General features: G+C 44.4%; 2 protein-coding genes across 3 annotated transcripts; one reads left to right on the top strand and one right to left on the bottom strand.

Annotated features, from left to right (window-relative positions):
- Positions 1–198: 198 nt before the first annotated feature.
- LOC136469407 (probable bifunctional riboflavin biosynthesis protein RIBA 1, chloroplastic) lies at positions 199–2385 on the bottom strand. The gene is made up of 5 exons (XM_066467611.1): positions 2353–2385; positions 1792–1901; positions 1158–1539; positions 838–1059; positions 199–620 (listed from the first exon to the last, which is right to left on the bottom strand). The coding sequence occupies exons 1-5, from the start codon at positions 2383–2385 to the stop codon at positions 279–281; spliced, it is 1089 nt and encodes a 362-aa protein (XP_066323708.1). The 3' UTR covers positions 199–278.
- A 4894-nt stretch (positions 2386–7279) lies between these two features.
- LOC136472614 (dicarboxylate transporter 2.1, chloroplastic-like) lies at positions 7280–12269 on the top strand. 2 transcript variants are annotated; one of them, XM_066470320.1, is made up of 5 exons: positions 7280–8119; positions 8715–9028; positions 9461–9909; positions 10387–10515; positions 12153–12269. In XM_066470320.1, the coding sequence occupies exons 1-4, from the start codon at positions 7349–7351 to the stop codon at positions 10500–10502; spliced, it is 1650 nt and encodes a 549-aa protein (XP_066326417.1). In that variant the 5' UTR covers positions 7280–7348; the 3' UTR covers positions 10503–10515; positions 12153–12269. The 2 variants fall into 2 exon arrangements, with proteins under 2 accessions (XP_066326417.1, XP_066326416.1); XM_066470319.1 differs by lacking the exon at positions 12153–12269 and having other exon boundaries at positions 10387–10594.
- The last annotated feature ends 368 nt before the right edge of the window (positions 12270–12637 follow it).

Raw genomic sequence — 12637 nt, 5'->3', positions numbered from 1 at the left:
TACAATGCAAGACTATCATAAAAAAATGCATCTAAGTACAATCATCCCTCAATTGCAGCTTTTATTTTACAAAAGAAAAGAAAAGTTCGCAATATGGGCCTACACCTACGATGAAACATATATTTAACACAAATATACGAAATGGCCATAAAAATGGGGAGTTTTACTTATCATTTGTCATAAAACAGTTAGGATCCTAGGATCCAATATATAATAGACTGTCTAAATCAATGAAGAATGTTTTGTCCTTGAAAAAGAAGAACTGCCACTTGAATATGTCAAGACAAAGCTAACCTTATCAGGTCTGCGATTGATATTATCTTCAGGTTCTCCCTCTTAGCAAATTGTTGCAGTTTCGGTAACAAAGCCATGGAGCCATCATCATCATCAACAATTTCACAAAGAACTGCAACAGGAGGTAACCCAGCTAACATGGCAAGGTCCACCGATGCTTCAGTATGTCCAGCCCTTTTTAACACACCACCTTCTCTGTATTTAAGAGGAAAAATATGTCCTGGCCGGTTGAAATCCTCAGGTTTGGAATTAGGAGACGCAAGTGCCAGTATTGTGTTTGCCCGATCGTTTGCTGAAACCCCAGTAGTTGTTCCCTCCTTGGCATCCTAAAAGTGTTTAGCAGTGAAAATAAGAAATGGAGGGATAAAACACAAAATGCAATCAAGGTGTTAAGCGCAAAATGCTTCCTTTCAAAACCTGATAATTTTAGTTTATACTTCCCAAAGTACAATTAGCACAGTTGCACTCTTTTCCTGTTAATACAAACTTATGCAAGTGTTCTTATTCTACAAAAAGAAAAGGCTAAAAAGGAAAAGGCCGTACCACTGAAACAGTGAAGGCAGTTCGCAGTTTCTCTTCATTTTCCTTTGTCGTCACCATAAGAGGAAGTTGTAGCCTTTCCAGATCCTCTTCTTTCATGCTGACACAAACAATCCCAGTGCCATGCCTCACTATAAAAGCCATAGCCTCAGGTGTGACCTTTGATGCTGCCATTATAAGATCACCTTCATTCTCTCTATCCTCATCATCCACAACAATGACATACTGCAACATAAACTCAGTTAGAAATTTATAGATGTAATGGAATGACTGGCATAACCACACAAATATCAATAAATGCGAATTTGGCAATCAGGACATACTTTTCCTTGACGAATGTCCTCAATAGCTTCAGGTATAGATGAGAAACCCTCTGTAGGGAAGTCTAGGTCAAGCTCATCGTCATCAACAGAAAAACCATCAACAACAGGAGCCATATCAGCTGCAATGGTCCCAAGTGCAACAGCATCTGCTTGGACTGCATTAGATGGGTTGGTCTTCCCATTTATAATAACATTCTCTGATGAACCACCCACAGCATGAGATATATGGAACTTTCTGAGTCGGTGGGTATTTTCCAAGCAAATTGATCCGATTGTCCTTAAACTGTTTGATGTAGCACTTGGTAAAAGCGAAGCATCACAACACAACCTAGAAGTCCTGGAGTGACCATAGATGTTGTTTAGCCATGAAAAGTGTTTTCCACTACATGAGTCAATTTAAAAAACCGAAATTAATAATGAAACAAGCAATTATTCCCAAGAAACTAGAGGCCACTGCTGTAGACACTTTCAGGCCGATATGTTTGCAAAATTGCAGTATCAAAATTTTTGCCAAGGCTCTGACAAGAAGACTTCAGAAAGAAATCAGGAAGCTAATTGATCTCAACCAATCAGGCTTCCTCAAAGGGCGGTCTATTTCTGAGACCTTCGTTTTTGCGGCTGAATTGGTACAAACCTGCAAGAAGAGGAAGCTGACAACTTTGGTTCTGAAACTAGACTTTGCAAAGGCCTTCGACACAGTAAATTGGGTTGGGCTGGATCTTGTTTTGCAAGCCCGGGGCTTCTCTGTAAAGTGGAGGAATTGGATTCAGTCTATTCTGTCTTCTTCCAGATCTGTTGTGCTCGTAAATGGTTACCTGGGCCCATGGATCTCTTGTAAACCGGGACTCCGACAGGGAGACCCGTTGTCACCATATCTATTCCTTCTTGTTGCCGACACCCTTCAAGCTCTCATCAAGAAATATGCACAAGACATCAAACACCCGATAGATAGCTCAGCCCATTGCGCCATGCTTCAGTATGCCGATGACATGCCTATTGTCACCAAGGGAGAACTCCGTGGAGTTCAAAAGCTGAAAGAAGTCCTTGATCTATTTTGCGGCAGCAACGGGACTGACAATCAACTACAACAAAAGCACAGTAGTGCCCATCCATCTGGATGAAAACTTGCTTCAGCGGTGCATTGGTGTTCTTGGGTACAGACAGGAATCTTTCCCCCAGAACTATCTGGTCTTACCACTATCCTCAACAAAACTTCCAGCATCAGCATTCTCAACTTACATCGACAGAACGGACAAGTTTTTGTCTTCCTGGCAGGCAAAACTGTTAAACACTATGGGCCGTGCTGTCCTCATCAACTCAGTTCTTGACTCTCAGCTAGTCTATGTGATGTCCTCAATGCAAGTTCCGCCTATGGTGATCCAACAAATTGACAAGCGATGAAGGGCTTTCCTTTGGGCAGGAGATCCTCAAGCTATAACTTCAGCTAAATGCCTTGTGGCTTGGCAGAATGTCTGCACCACCAAGGACTTGGGGGGGCTCGGCATCAGAGACTTTGGGACTCAAAACATCTGCCTGCTACTTAAGTTGGTACACCGACTACACTTCGTGGACTCCTCAGCCTGGGCACAGTGGGTAAGGCAGCCTGCAAGCTTAGCAAACCTAAAAGGGGATATGTGTGGGCATCACTGGGAAACTCTGCAGGCTATCCTACCTTTATACCAGGCCATTACCACAGTGCAGCTTGGTGATGGAGAAACCACTCTCTTCTGGGCGGATTTTTGGTCTGGAGATGATTATCGCTCAATCGTTTCCCCGCTCTGTTCAGTCACTGCACACAGAAGGAAGCAACGGCACGCCACGCCATCCTATCAAATCTTGAACATGCCTTTGTTAACAGGTTATCTACTCAAGAACGAGTGGATTTGCAGCAAGTAAGAGTGATTATTGCTCAATCCTTTCTCTCGGCAGAACAAGATCGGAGACTGTCCCCTTTTGACTTGGGTCAAGGAAAACTCGAAGCGTCTGTGACATACAAGCTATTAAAGGCCAAAGGGGCACCCTCTGACCAAGCTGCGGATTTCGTTTGGAATAATGCTACGCCTCCTAGAGTTCAGCTGTTCATGTGGCTGTGATCAAGGGAAGAATTCAGTGCCGGGCCAACCTATTCAAGAAGACCATCGTTGATTGCCCTTCATGCACCTCCTGTGGCTATTCTGAAGAAACTACAGAGCACCTGCTCTTTCATTGTGGTCCTGCGGCTCACAATTCTGGAGCGCCATTGGGGCCTCTTTACCGCAGATGGGGATACGGTCTAGTGACATACACACAGCCATCAAGTTCAATACTGTGCCCGCAAAGCAACACAGCATGTTCATCGCCCTATGCTGCTGGCAGTTACGGAAACGACGAAATGGAATAGTCTTCCGAAACGAACCGCTCTCCCTAGGACAGCTTCTGCTTTCATGGAAGGTGGAAGCCAAGCTATGGCAGGCAAGGCTGCCGAGAAGACAAAAGCCGATCGCTGACAACTGGTGCAGGCTTTTTGAAGCCTCAATTCAAAGCGCAATGTAGACTCTGCTGATTTCAAATGTAAATTCTTTCCCAGAACCTTTGCTATCATGTAAGCCAAAAGGCAAAAAGCTTAACAATCAATGAAATCAGGTGGGGAGTAATTCCCCCCCCCCCCCCCCCCCCCCCCCCCCAATAGGATTTTTTTTTTTGGTATATAAATGGTAAATAATGGGGGAATTGCATTTTTCCTCACGCAAGTTCGAACAGTGTGAAATTGGGTAAGAGAAACAAAAACAGCTAGTGAGCTATTTATCCATGGTCTTTCCTACTTTACTCGTCTGCTTCTCGTTCTAAAGAGAAGATTGTTTTACAGATCAAGGTCTCTAGCTCAACACAGGAATACTCATCTTATGCACCCAACAACACAAGGCATATGGTGGTAGGATAGGTAGGAACATAATACAAAATGCACAAACCCACCAATCAATCCTAGAAATAGGACCAATTTTCCAGTCTAACAGATCTAAGACCCTAAGGCTAAAACAAAACATACCTGTACCTTATATTGGATACCTGATAACTGACTCACCAATACCAAAATCCATACTCGTATTAGGGTTATATTGGATACCTGATAATTGACTCACCAATACCAAAATTCCATACTCGTATTAGGGTTACTACTGTTCAGAAGTGAATACGGCCATACTAAGATTTTTTTTTCTCACTATATACATATACTCTTAACTGCATTTTACGCAAGAGATTCCATCATCTGATGCCTGTTCAATGCAAAATTAAGCGAAGTCTGAAGGATTGAGGAACTCGCCGAGCGCACGACGCTGAGGACGGAGGCGCGATTGAAGCCATTTTTTTTCGGTGAGCGGACCCTTCCGATTCGCCGCGAAATTCCGCACCCGCGCCAGGAATTCGTGGCGAGTGGCGAAGCGAGCCGCGGCGTACTGCGAAACTCCGCTCGCGCTGCGCGGGGGCCGGGGGAGGGGGTGCGGCCGAGGAGGATGGGTAGAGACGTCACTCGAGAAGGCGACTCCGCTCGCGCTGCTCGGGTGGGGAAGGAAGACGTGGGGGCTGAGGTGGATGGGTGGAGACATCACTCGAGAAAGGCGGTAGATAGGATCGAGTCTTTTTTTTTCATTTTGAGAAAAGAAGAGATAGGGTGAGTACAGAGCGAAAGCGCCGTGGCGAGCTATGGGCCGTAAGGTCGCTAGAGGCTGCGATCGTGCCGCTCTGCTAGGCCCGGTAATGCTATCCATATAAAGGCCCCGCGCAGATTGTCCATGCTGGTCCAACATTAGCCCATAAAGTGAGAATCCGACATTAGTTAGCCCATAAAGTGAGAATCCGGCGGCCTACTTGTCCTTGGTTTGGCGTGGAGCAGTTGACACCATTTTTTTGTCTTTTTTATCTCGCACGGCACGTGTTGACACTTGACAGGTTGTAGTCCAGAAATTTGTTCAGTTCAAGCCTAAAAATCCTGGCCAGAACCGTCCCCACATATCGAGCTCTGGCTTTGTATCTTTTGAGTGTGAAGGTAATTAGAATAGATATCTTTTGCCACAACAATTTCTTGGAGTTTATGTTTTGACCCGACACAATAAAGACCATAGCTTTTAGACTTAGCTTGGCGACCTCACACCAAACCCGTCTTTTGTAGTTGGTTTGCCATCGCATCAACCAAATCATGAGGTGGAATTACGATAGGACGATGGAAGGTTTATTGGTTGCATTTGGGCTTCAACCCATGTTTGGTTGGATGGACTATGCCTAATGCAGTATTACTCAGCGCAATGTGTTCGGGTGAAGGCTTCACTATCATATTAAGGCCCTGTTTGCTCACGGGAAGAGTGTAGGAAAAAAAGAGGAATTGAGTTCTTATGATTCTATTCACTGTAGCATCATTTAGAACGTAGGAATGAGCATGAACCTTTCTTTTGGACGATAAGAAAGCATGGGTTTTTGGAGGAATGAAACAAAACACTCTGAGCAAAGGTTAGTCATTCCTACGGTGCTCATCTGCTTGCATGCATGTTCGCAACTAATGAAGCCCGAATTCCTATATGACTTTATCGATCAAGAGATAAGATAACGAAAGAATAAGGCTTGTTGTCCAAAAAAAACAAAGAATAAGGACACACTACAAACACAACAATCCCCTCTCCCTCTCACCCCGCATCTAGACTAGATTGCAGTTCAACTGTGGTCCATTTCTCTTGCTTGCAGGATAAGTTTCTTTTGCTTCGCCATCATCACCATGCACCTTTACCACTACTTTAAACTGTGTCGATTGCTAGTTTAGGTCCGCTCCAACTATTTACCACACACCATCTATTCAACAAAATGCCTCTTCATGTGAATGCTTTTCCAACCTCCCACACTTCTGGCCATGTGTACTGGTTGGTAGCGCCAGAACAAAGCTCATGTGTGCAGTGGCAAGCATCTCTACACTTGTCATCGATGCATAAAACCCTAGGTTGAGAGCAATGATAGGGCGGCCTAGCACGAAGCCGCGAACACCTCAAGCTCTGCCACTAAGAATCCGTAGACATAACAAAGGTGAGATGGGCATTTAAGTCGAGCAAGAGTTCACCCCGCGTGCCTTGGTCCTTGAGGACGTCCACCATTGCTTGAAAAAGATGGCTACCAGATCTTTCCTCGGCAACTATGGTATCAATGAGTTTCTTTCGTTGAACTTTGTGGTGCAAACCGATTCACACAAGCACAACTTGGAGCTAGAGCATGAGGAGGAGAGGAGGAGAAAGTCGACGATGATGGTAAATGATGGGTGAGAATGAGTATGATTTTTGAGAGATGAAATAAGTGGTAAGTTTACCTCTAGCAGTACAAGCAACAAAGTATAATAATAATGCCAACGAAACCAAAACAATAGCGGAACATTAATGTTTACGATACATAATTAATATCATTAGATAGATTATGAAATCTATTTTTATAACAAACTTATTTAAATATATAAATGCTGTTAATATTTTTTATAAACTTAATTAAAATTCTAAAAAGTCTGATCGGCGTAAATAGCATAGTGACACCTAAAAGAATAGAGGAGTCAAAATTTACCGACGTCTTCCGTGAGACTCTACCAGGATTACCGTCTGAACAAGAGGTTGATTTATGCATCGTAAACAAACAACGGATGTAGCAACTAGCGTGAAAGCCGTTGCGCATTTTGGTTTGCTTTATTCGCCATCGTAGAAATAATAAGCAGCTTCTTGTTTAGGGGGGGCTATCTCGACTCTTTGAGCCTGAGAAGGAAGGGTACCTATGACGGAACATGCAGAGGCGGTGACCGCGAGATATGACGTGGCCACTGATGCACGTCCACGTCCTACCCATTACCATAGATTCCGCCCAAAATCAACATCTGAACCACACAGCCACACCTGACGATCCCAATCTACCCTCTCACTGCCCATGGGGCCCAGGCCGATTCCTGAAACAAAACCTGTGATGATCTGTCAAACAGAAAGGTTACGGACTTCACAACGTACAGTAGAGAAACTGACATTGTGGTCCCACTAGTACACTTCCAGCTGTCAGGAGCACCCTGACAGATCACGCCTCTCCAGTCTCCCCGTTTTATTAAAACAAAGCAAACAAAAACAAATCTTAGCTGTTGCTCTCCGACGACTGCAGCCACCACTGCCCATCCCGCTGCCTATTCCCGCTCGCCGCCGCCGCCAATGGCGAGCCTCCGGCTCGCCGTCACCCACTGCCCGGCTCTCCCTCTCCCGACCCCCCATAGCCACCTTCGCCGCCGCCATCTGCACCTCCATCCCTACCCCAATCCCCTCTCCCTCTCACCCCGCATCTCCTCCCACCCCTCACCTATCCCTCGCCGCAACCTGCCCCCGCTCCTCGCCTCCGCATCGGCCTCTCAAGCGGCAACCAAGCCGCCGCAGCCGGCGGCATCGGGCGGTGCTAAGCCGCTGCCCCTCTTCATCTCGCTCGCCGCCGGCCTCGCCGTCCGCTTCCTCGTGCCGCGGCCGGCCGAGGTAACCCCGGAGGCATGGCAGCTCCTCTCCATCTTCCTCTCCACCATCGCGGGGCTCGTCCTCGGCCCTCTCCCCGTCGGTGCGTGGGCATTCCTCGGTCTCACCGCCACCGTCGCCACGCGCACGCTCCCCTTCACCGCCGCGTTCGGGGCGTTCACTAACGAGGTCATCTGGCTCATCGTCATCTCCTTCTTCTTCGCGCGCGGCTTCGTCAAGACCGGCCTCGGCGACCGCGTCGCCACCTACTTTGTCAAATGGCTGGGGCGCAGCACTTTGGGCCTATCCTATGGGCTTGCCATCAGCGAGGCTTTCATCTCGCCTGCCATGCCTAGCACCACGGCCAGGGCAGGAGGGGTTTTCCTTCCCATCGTCAAGTCGCTGTCGCTCTCGTCGGGAAGCAAGCCCAACGACCCATCGGCGAAGAAACTCGGCTCTTATCTTGTGCAATCTCAGCTACAGGTAATAAACGCTGCGCTTGAATGCTGGATGATGCAGATGCGTGCAGTTTTATATTAAGATGTTAATAGTCTGATGAATCCCGCTGTTATATCAGATATTCGTGAATGTAAATTGTTTTTATTTTCCCTTTTTTACTATAATCTGTCGCTTCTTTGTCTACCGCACCCTGCATTCGCGACTACTCTCAATGTGTTTATAGGAGGGAGCAATGGTAATTTTCTTGATCTGTAAGGTTCTTAATATTTGTGCGCACTCAAACTAAGTAAGCATTATGATTTGACGCGAAGGGTGCACTTGTAAGGATAATTTTGATGTGCTAAGATACAACCATAATTAATCAATGCAGCAATGAGATATCCATTTGTTTTAGCACAAACTAATTGTGGGTACAGATATTTTTCTTTGAACAAATTGAAATCTCACATTTGAATTGGAAATTAGCCTCAACCTGCAAGTGTTCTTATATGTTGTTTCTGTTTATGTGGACTTGTGTCCTCTGTAGTTGTACTAGTTATGTTTTCGCTTCTTAATCATTGTGTATTTTAAACGTTGATCAATGGATTTTCTGTGCTGGTTTCTGATGCTTGATTGACAGGCAGCTGCCAACTCCAGTGCTCTCTTCTTGACAGCGGCTGCACAGAACCTGTTGTGTCTGAAGTTAGCAGAGGAGATTGGTGTTAATATCGGAAACCCATGGATTACTTGGTTCAAGGTTGCTAGCGTACCAGCACTTCTTGGGCTTTTAGCGACTCCTTATTTGATTTACAAAATATTCCCCCCAGAAATAAAGGACACTCCTGAAGCCCCAGCATTAGCTGCCGAAAAACTAAGGTTAATGGGTCCGGTAACAAAAAATGAATGGGTCATGATTGCAACGATGCTTCTTGCAGTATCACTATGGATTTTTGGGTAAGATTTTTCTTTTTAAAGAGGATTTTCCCCATGAATTGACTTGCAATCTGAAGCTAAACGTTCAGTAACTGAATTTTTGTATTTAGTTTCACCGTTTACACTGTTCTTGGAATCACGCAAGTAAGTATATATACACACAGCACAAGAGCACAAGTATCTTTCTTGACTGGTGCTTGCTGTAGTAGTCATTGTGATAATGTTCACATCACAAAGCATTGAGCAGCACTCAATTGGTGTAAACAGCATTGTTCTGTGTGTTTTCCCCAGAAAACTTCCTTTATTAGTCTGTGGTTCCACTCATGATTGTGGAGACAGCTAAAATATTTTTTTTTCTTTATGGCCAAGAGTCAATATGGTTCAAAAGTATTCAGTTTTCCTTTTTTTATTGATGAGGAACAAAAAAGGCTTATCCTGTTTCTGATATTGCAGGGAAGCTATTGGCGTATCCAGCGTTGTTGCTGCAATGATTGGACTCTCAATACTTCTTCTGCTTGGAGTGCTGAACTGGGAGGATTGTTTGAATGAGAAGTCTGCATGGGACACCCTAGCTTGGTTTGCTATTTTAGTTGGTTTGGCTGGGCAGCTTACTAACCTCGGGATTGTGTCCTGGATGTCGAATTGTGTTGCCAAGGTTCTTCAATCTTTCTCATTGAGCTGGCCTGCAGCATTTGGTGTTCTTCAGGCCTCGTACTTCTTAATTCACTATATATTTGCAAGCCAAACTGCACATGTTGGAGCTTTATACTCGGCATTTCTTGCCATGCATTTAGCAGCTGGTGTGCCAGCTGTAATGTCGGCACTTGCTTTGGCATACAATGCAAACCTCTTTGGAGCACTAACACACTATAGCAGCGGGCAATCTGCAGTATACTTTGGAGGTAATTGTGCTTTTCCACCTCTTTTGTTGAATACATATTTTCCAAGTTTGCTTGCAATCCACCGCGTTGGTTTGGTACCATTCCATACTTGTTTCGAGCCTGGTTTTCAATACCGATTTATGGAGTAGTTAATTAACTGGCTAGCTTCTGCTGGTATTGCAATGTGTAGAACACATTTTGATGCACCATTTTTGTTCTTTTTTGTTGATTCAATTTACTAAATCCTTCTCTAGCATCAATTTCTATTTCGCTAGGTATGACATTGTATTTGATCATGAAAACTACCTTCATATTTGTGGACACAACAAAATGATAATTCAAATGGAGCCTTATAATGAAATGAAAGCACAAGCTGCTGCGCATAGACATATGAAGAAAATTCTTTGCTTGTTTTATTAGTTAGGTGATCCTTATAAAGGGCTTTAATAAAGCTTTAATATTTGTTCTGCTGAGTAACCTGATGTTTTCCTTGTGCAGCGGGGTATGTTGACCTTCCAGATGTATTCAAGCTGGGTTTTATAACAGCCGCACTCAATGCTGTAATTTGGGGAGTTTCTGGTGCATTGTGGTGGAAATTTTTGGGTCTTTATTGAATCTTGGGGCAGTGTAAGTACATGAAAATGGTACCATATATTAAACAAGTAACTCATGATCCACCATCGGAGGTGGGGGTTCATTTTTCTTCTGAGGTGCCTATGAATGCATAATAACTGAGGAACGCTCATCTTTAAAAAGTTTTTGAGCATGATCATCCTAGAAAGCAGATAGGTTTTCGGAGGTTGCTAAGACCGTCTTAAGGGGTGTTTGGTTGCCCCTCCTAAATTTTAGTCGCTGTCCAATCAGATGTTTGGACACATGCATGGAGTATTAAATATAGACTAATTACGAAACTAATTGCATATTCTATGACTAATTTGTGAGACGAATCTTTTAAGCCTAATTAGTCCATGATTTGACAATATTTTGCTACAGTAAACATGTGCTAATGATGGATTAATTAAGCTTAAAAAATCGTCTCGTGGGGTACTGACGGATTATGTAATTTGTTTTTTTATTAGTATTCGAACACCCCATATAACATCCTTCCGACACACCTCCTAAATTTTAGTAGCTGGATTCAAACACCCCCTTATATATCCTTTGATTTGATTGATGTACCATCATATCTCCTCCCCACAAGGAAATAAATGCATGAGTGACTTTTGAATTTTGATGGCACAAATCTTGTCTTATATCAAATCCTGATAGTAGATTATGATCACTTAGCTGCAGATCTAGCGGGTGTAAACTTGCATTTGGGATAAAATCACCTAGAACAAGTACTGGAGAAGAGAGGGAGAGAAGAGATGGGGAAAAAGGACATGTTACCGTCCATCCGTAGGCTTGGCAGAGGAGGAGGCCATGGAGTCGGTGGCAAGGTCGACGCCGGGGTGAGTGGCTCCGATGAAGGTGCTGAGGTGCTCGTCCCGGTGGCGTAGATCCAGTGGTGAGGGCGGTGGCGAAGGTAGTGGCGAAGGCGTGGCCCAATGGCGGCGACGAAAGCGGTGGAGCTTCCCATCGCTCACAGCGCGCCCTCTCAATCGGACTTGGGTTAGGATGTCGATTGAAATTGGCGGCCACGGTGAACCTCGTGTCTCGAGCCCCAGCCCCTACCTCCTATTCACAGCGCTGCATGATGGGGGCCCACCATCCAGGAGAACGGCTGGGCGCCCCCGATCAGGGCGCGAGTCAGGGTCCAACTCGATCGTTGGACCGAGCCGGGTGGAGATCAATCTAACATTCTCTCCCTTGATCTCACCTTATGACTTAAACTTATTTCACTTTATTTCTTTCCCATTCCATCACAGATTAGTGCATAGAGCATGCCTCGTCATAACAGTTTGTACCGTTAGGTTAACAACTACAATACACCTCTCTGTTTTGAAACAAATTCTCTACTAGGCCCTTATTATCTAGAAATCATAGGCTTTCTCGTAAACCCATGTCGACTGTGTGTTCTCTGAATGCACTAGGTGGTTAGCCTTTGATAAGCGGATCCGCAAGTACTTGCTCGGTACTTATATGCTCAATGATTTCAAAATGATTTTGGATTTTCTCCTTTACAACATATAACTTAATGTCAATGTGTTTGGCAGCACACTTGACCTATTGTCATAAGAGTACTTTAAATGGTTATTGTTGTTGTCTACCATTGTTAAATCCGGGTACAAATTCCCTTAACCACCTTTTGTCTGTTCCTGAAGCCTCATGACAAGCTATACTATGGATATCCATCATTGATGATACCACGACTATTTTTTTGAAGCTTTTCCACAATAAAACTCCAACTGCGAGTGTTAGCTACTACTGTGGATTTCACTACATATCTCGCCGAAGTTTAACATTTGTACCCACAACTATTTGAGAGTACCTGTTCTATCTTACTCAACATGAGGCCTACAATACTTCGTAAAATTACAAGACATTCTTAACTCCATTCCAGTGATCTATATCTAGACTGGACTTCTGCCAAAACATCCCGGATACGTGAGCTATGTCAGGGTAAGTTCTTACTTGTACACTCATTAAGCTTCCAACAGTTGAAGTATATGGAACCATGTTCATTTGATCGATCTCATATCGGTTCCTGGAACATTGAAAGTTTCCAAATCTATTACCCTTGACTATAGGAGCAGGCGTAGGTTTACTCGCATGCATACTTTATTACTTTAGAATCTTTTCTAGCTAT

This window comes from Miscanthus floridulus, chromosome 8 (genome assembly GCF_019320115.1).
Source record: "Miscanthus floridulus cultivar M001 chromosome 8, ASM1932011v1, whole genome shotgun sequence".
Taxonomy (NCBI): domain Eukaryota; kingdom Viridiplantae; phylum Streptophyta; class Magnoliopsida; order Poales; family Poaceae; genus Miscanthus; species Miscanthus floridulus.
The sequence above is the reverse complement of the archived record's forward strand: the minus strand, read 5'-3'. Positions and strand labels throughout refer to the sequence as shown.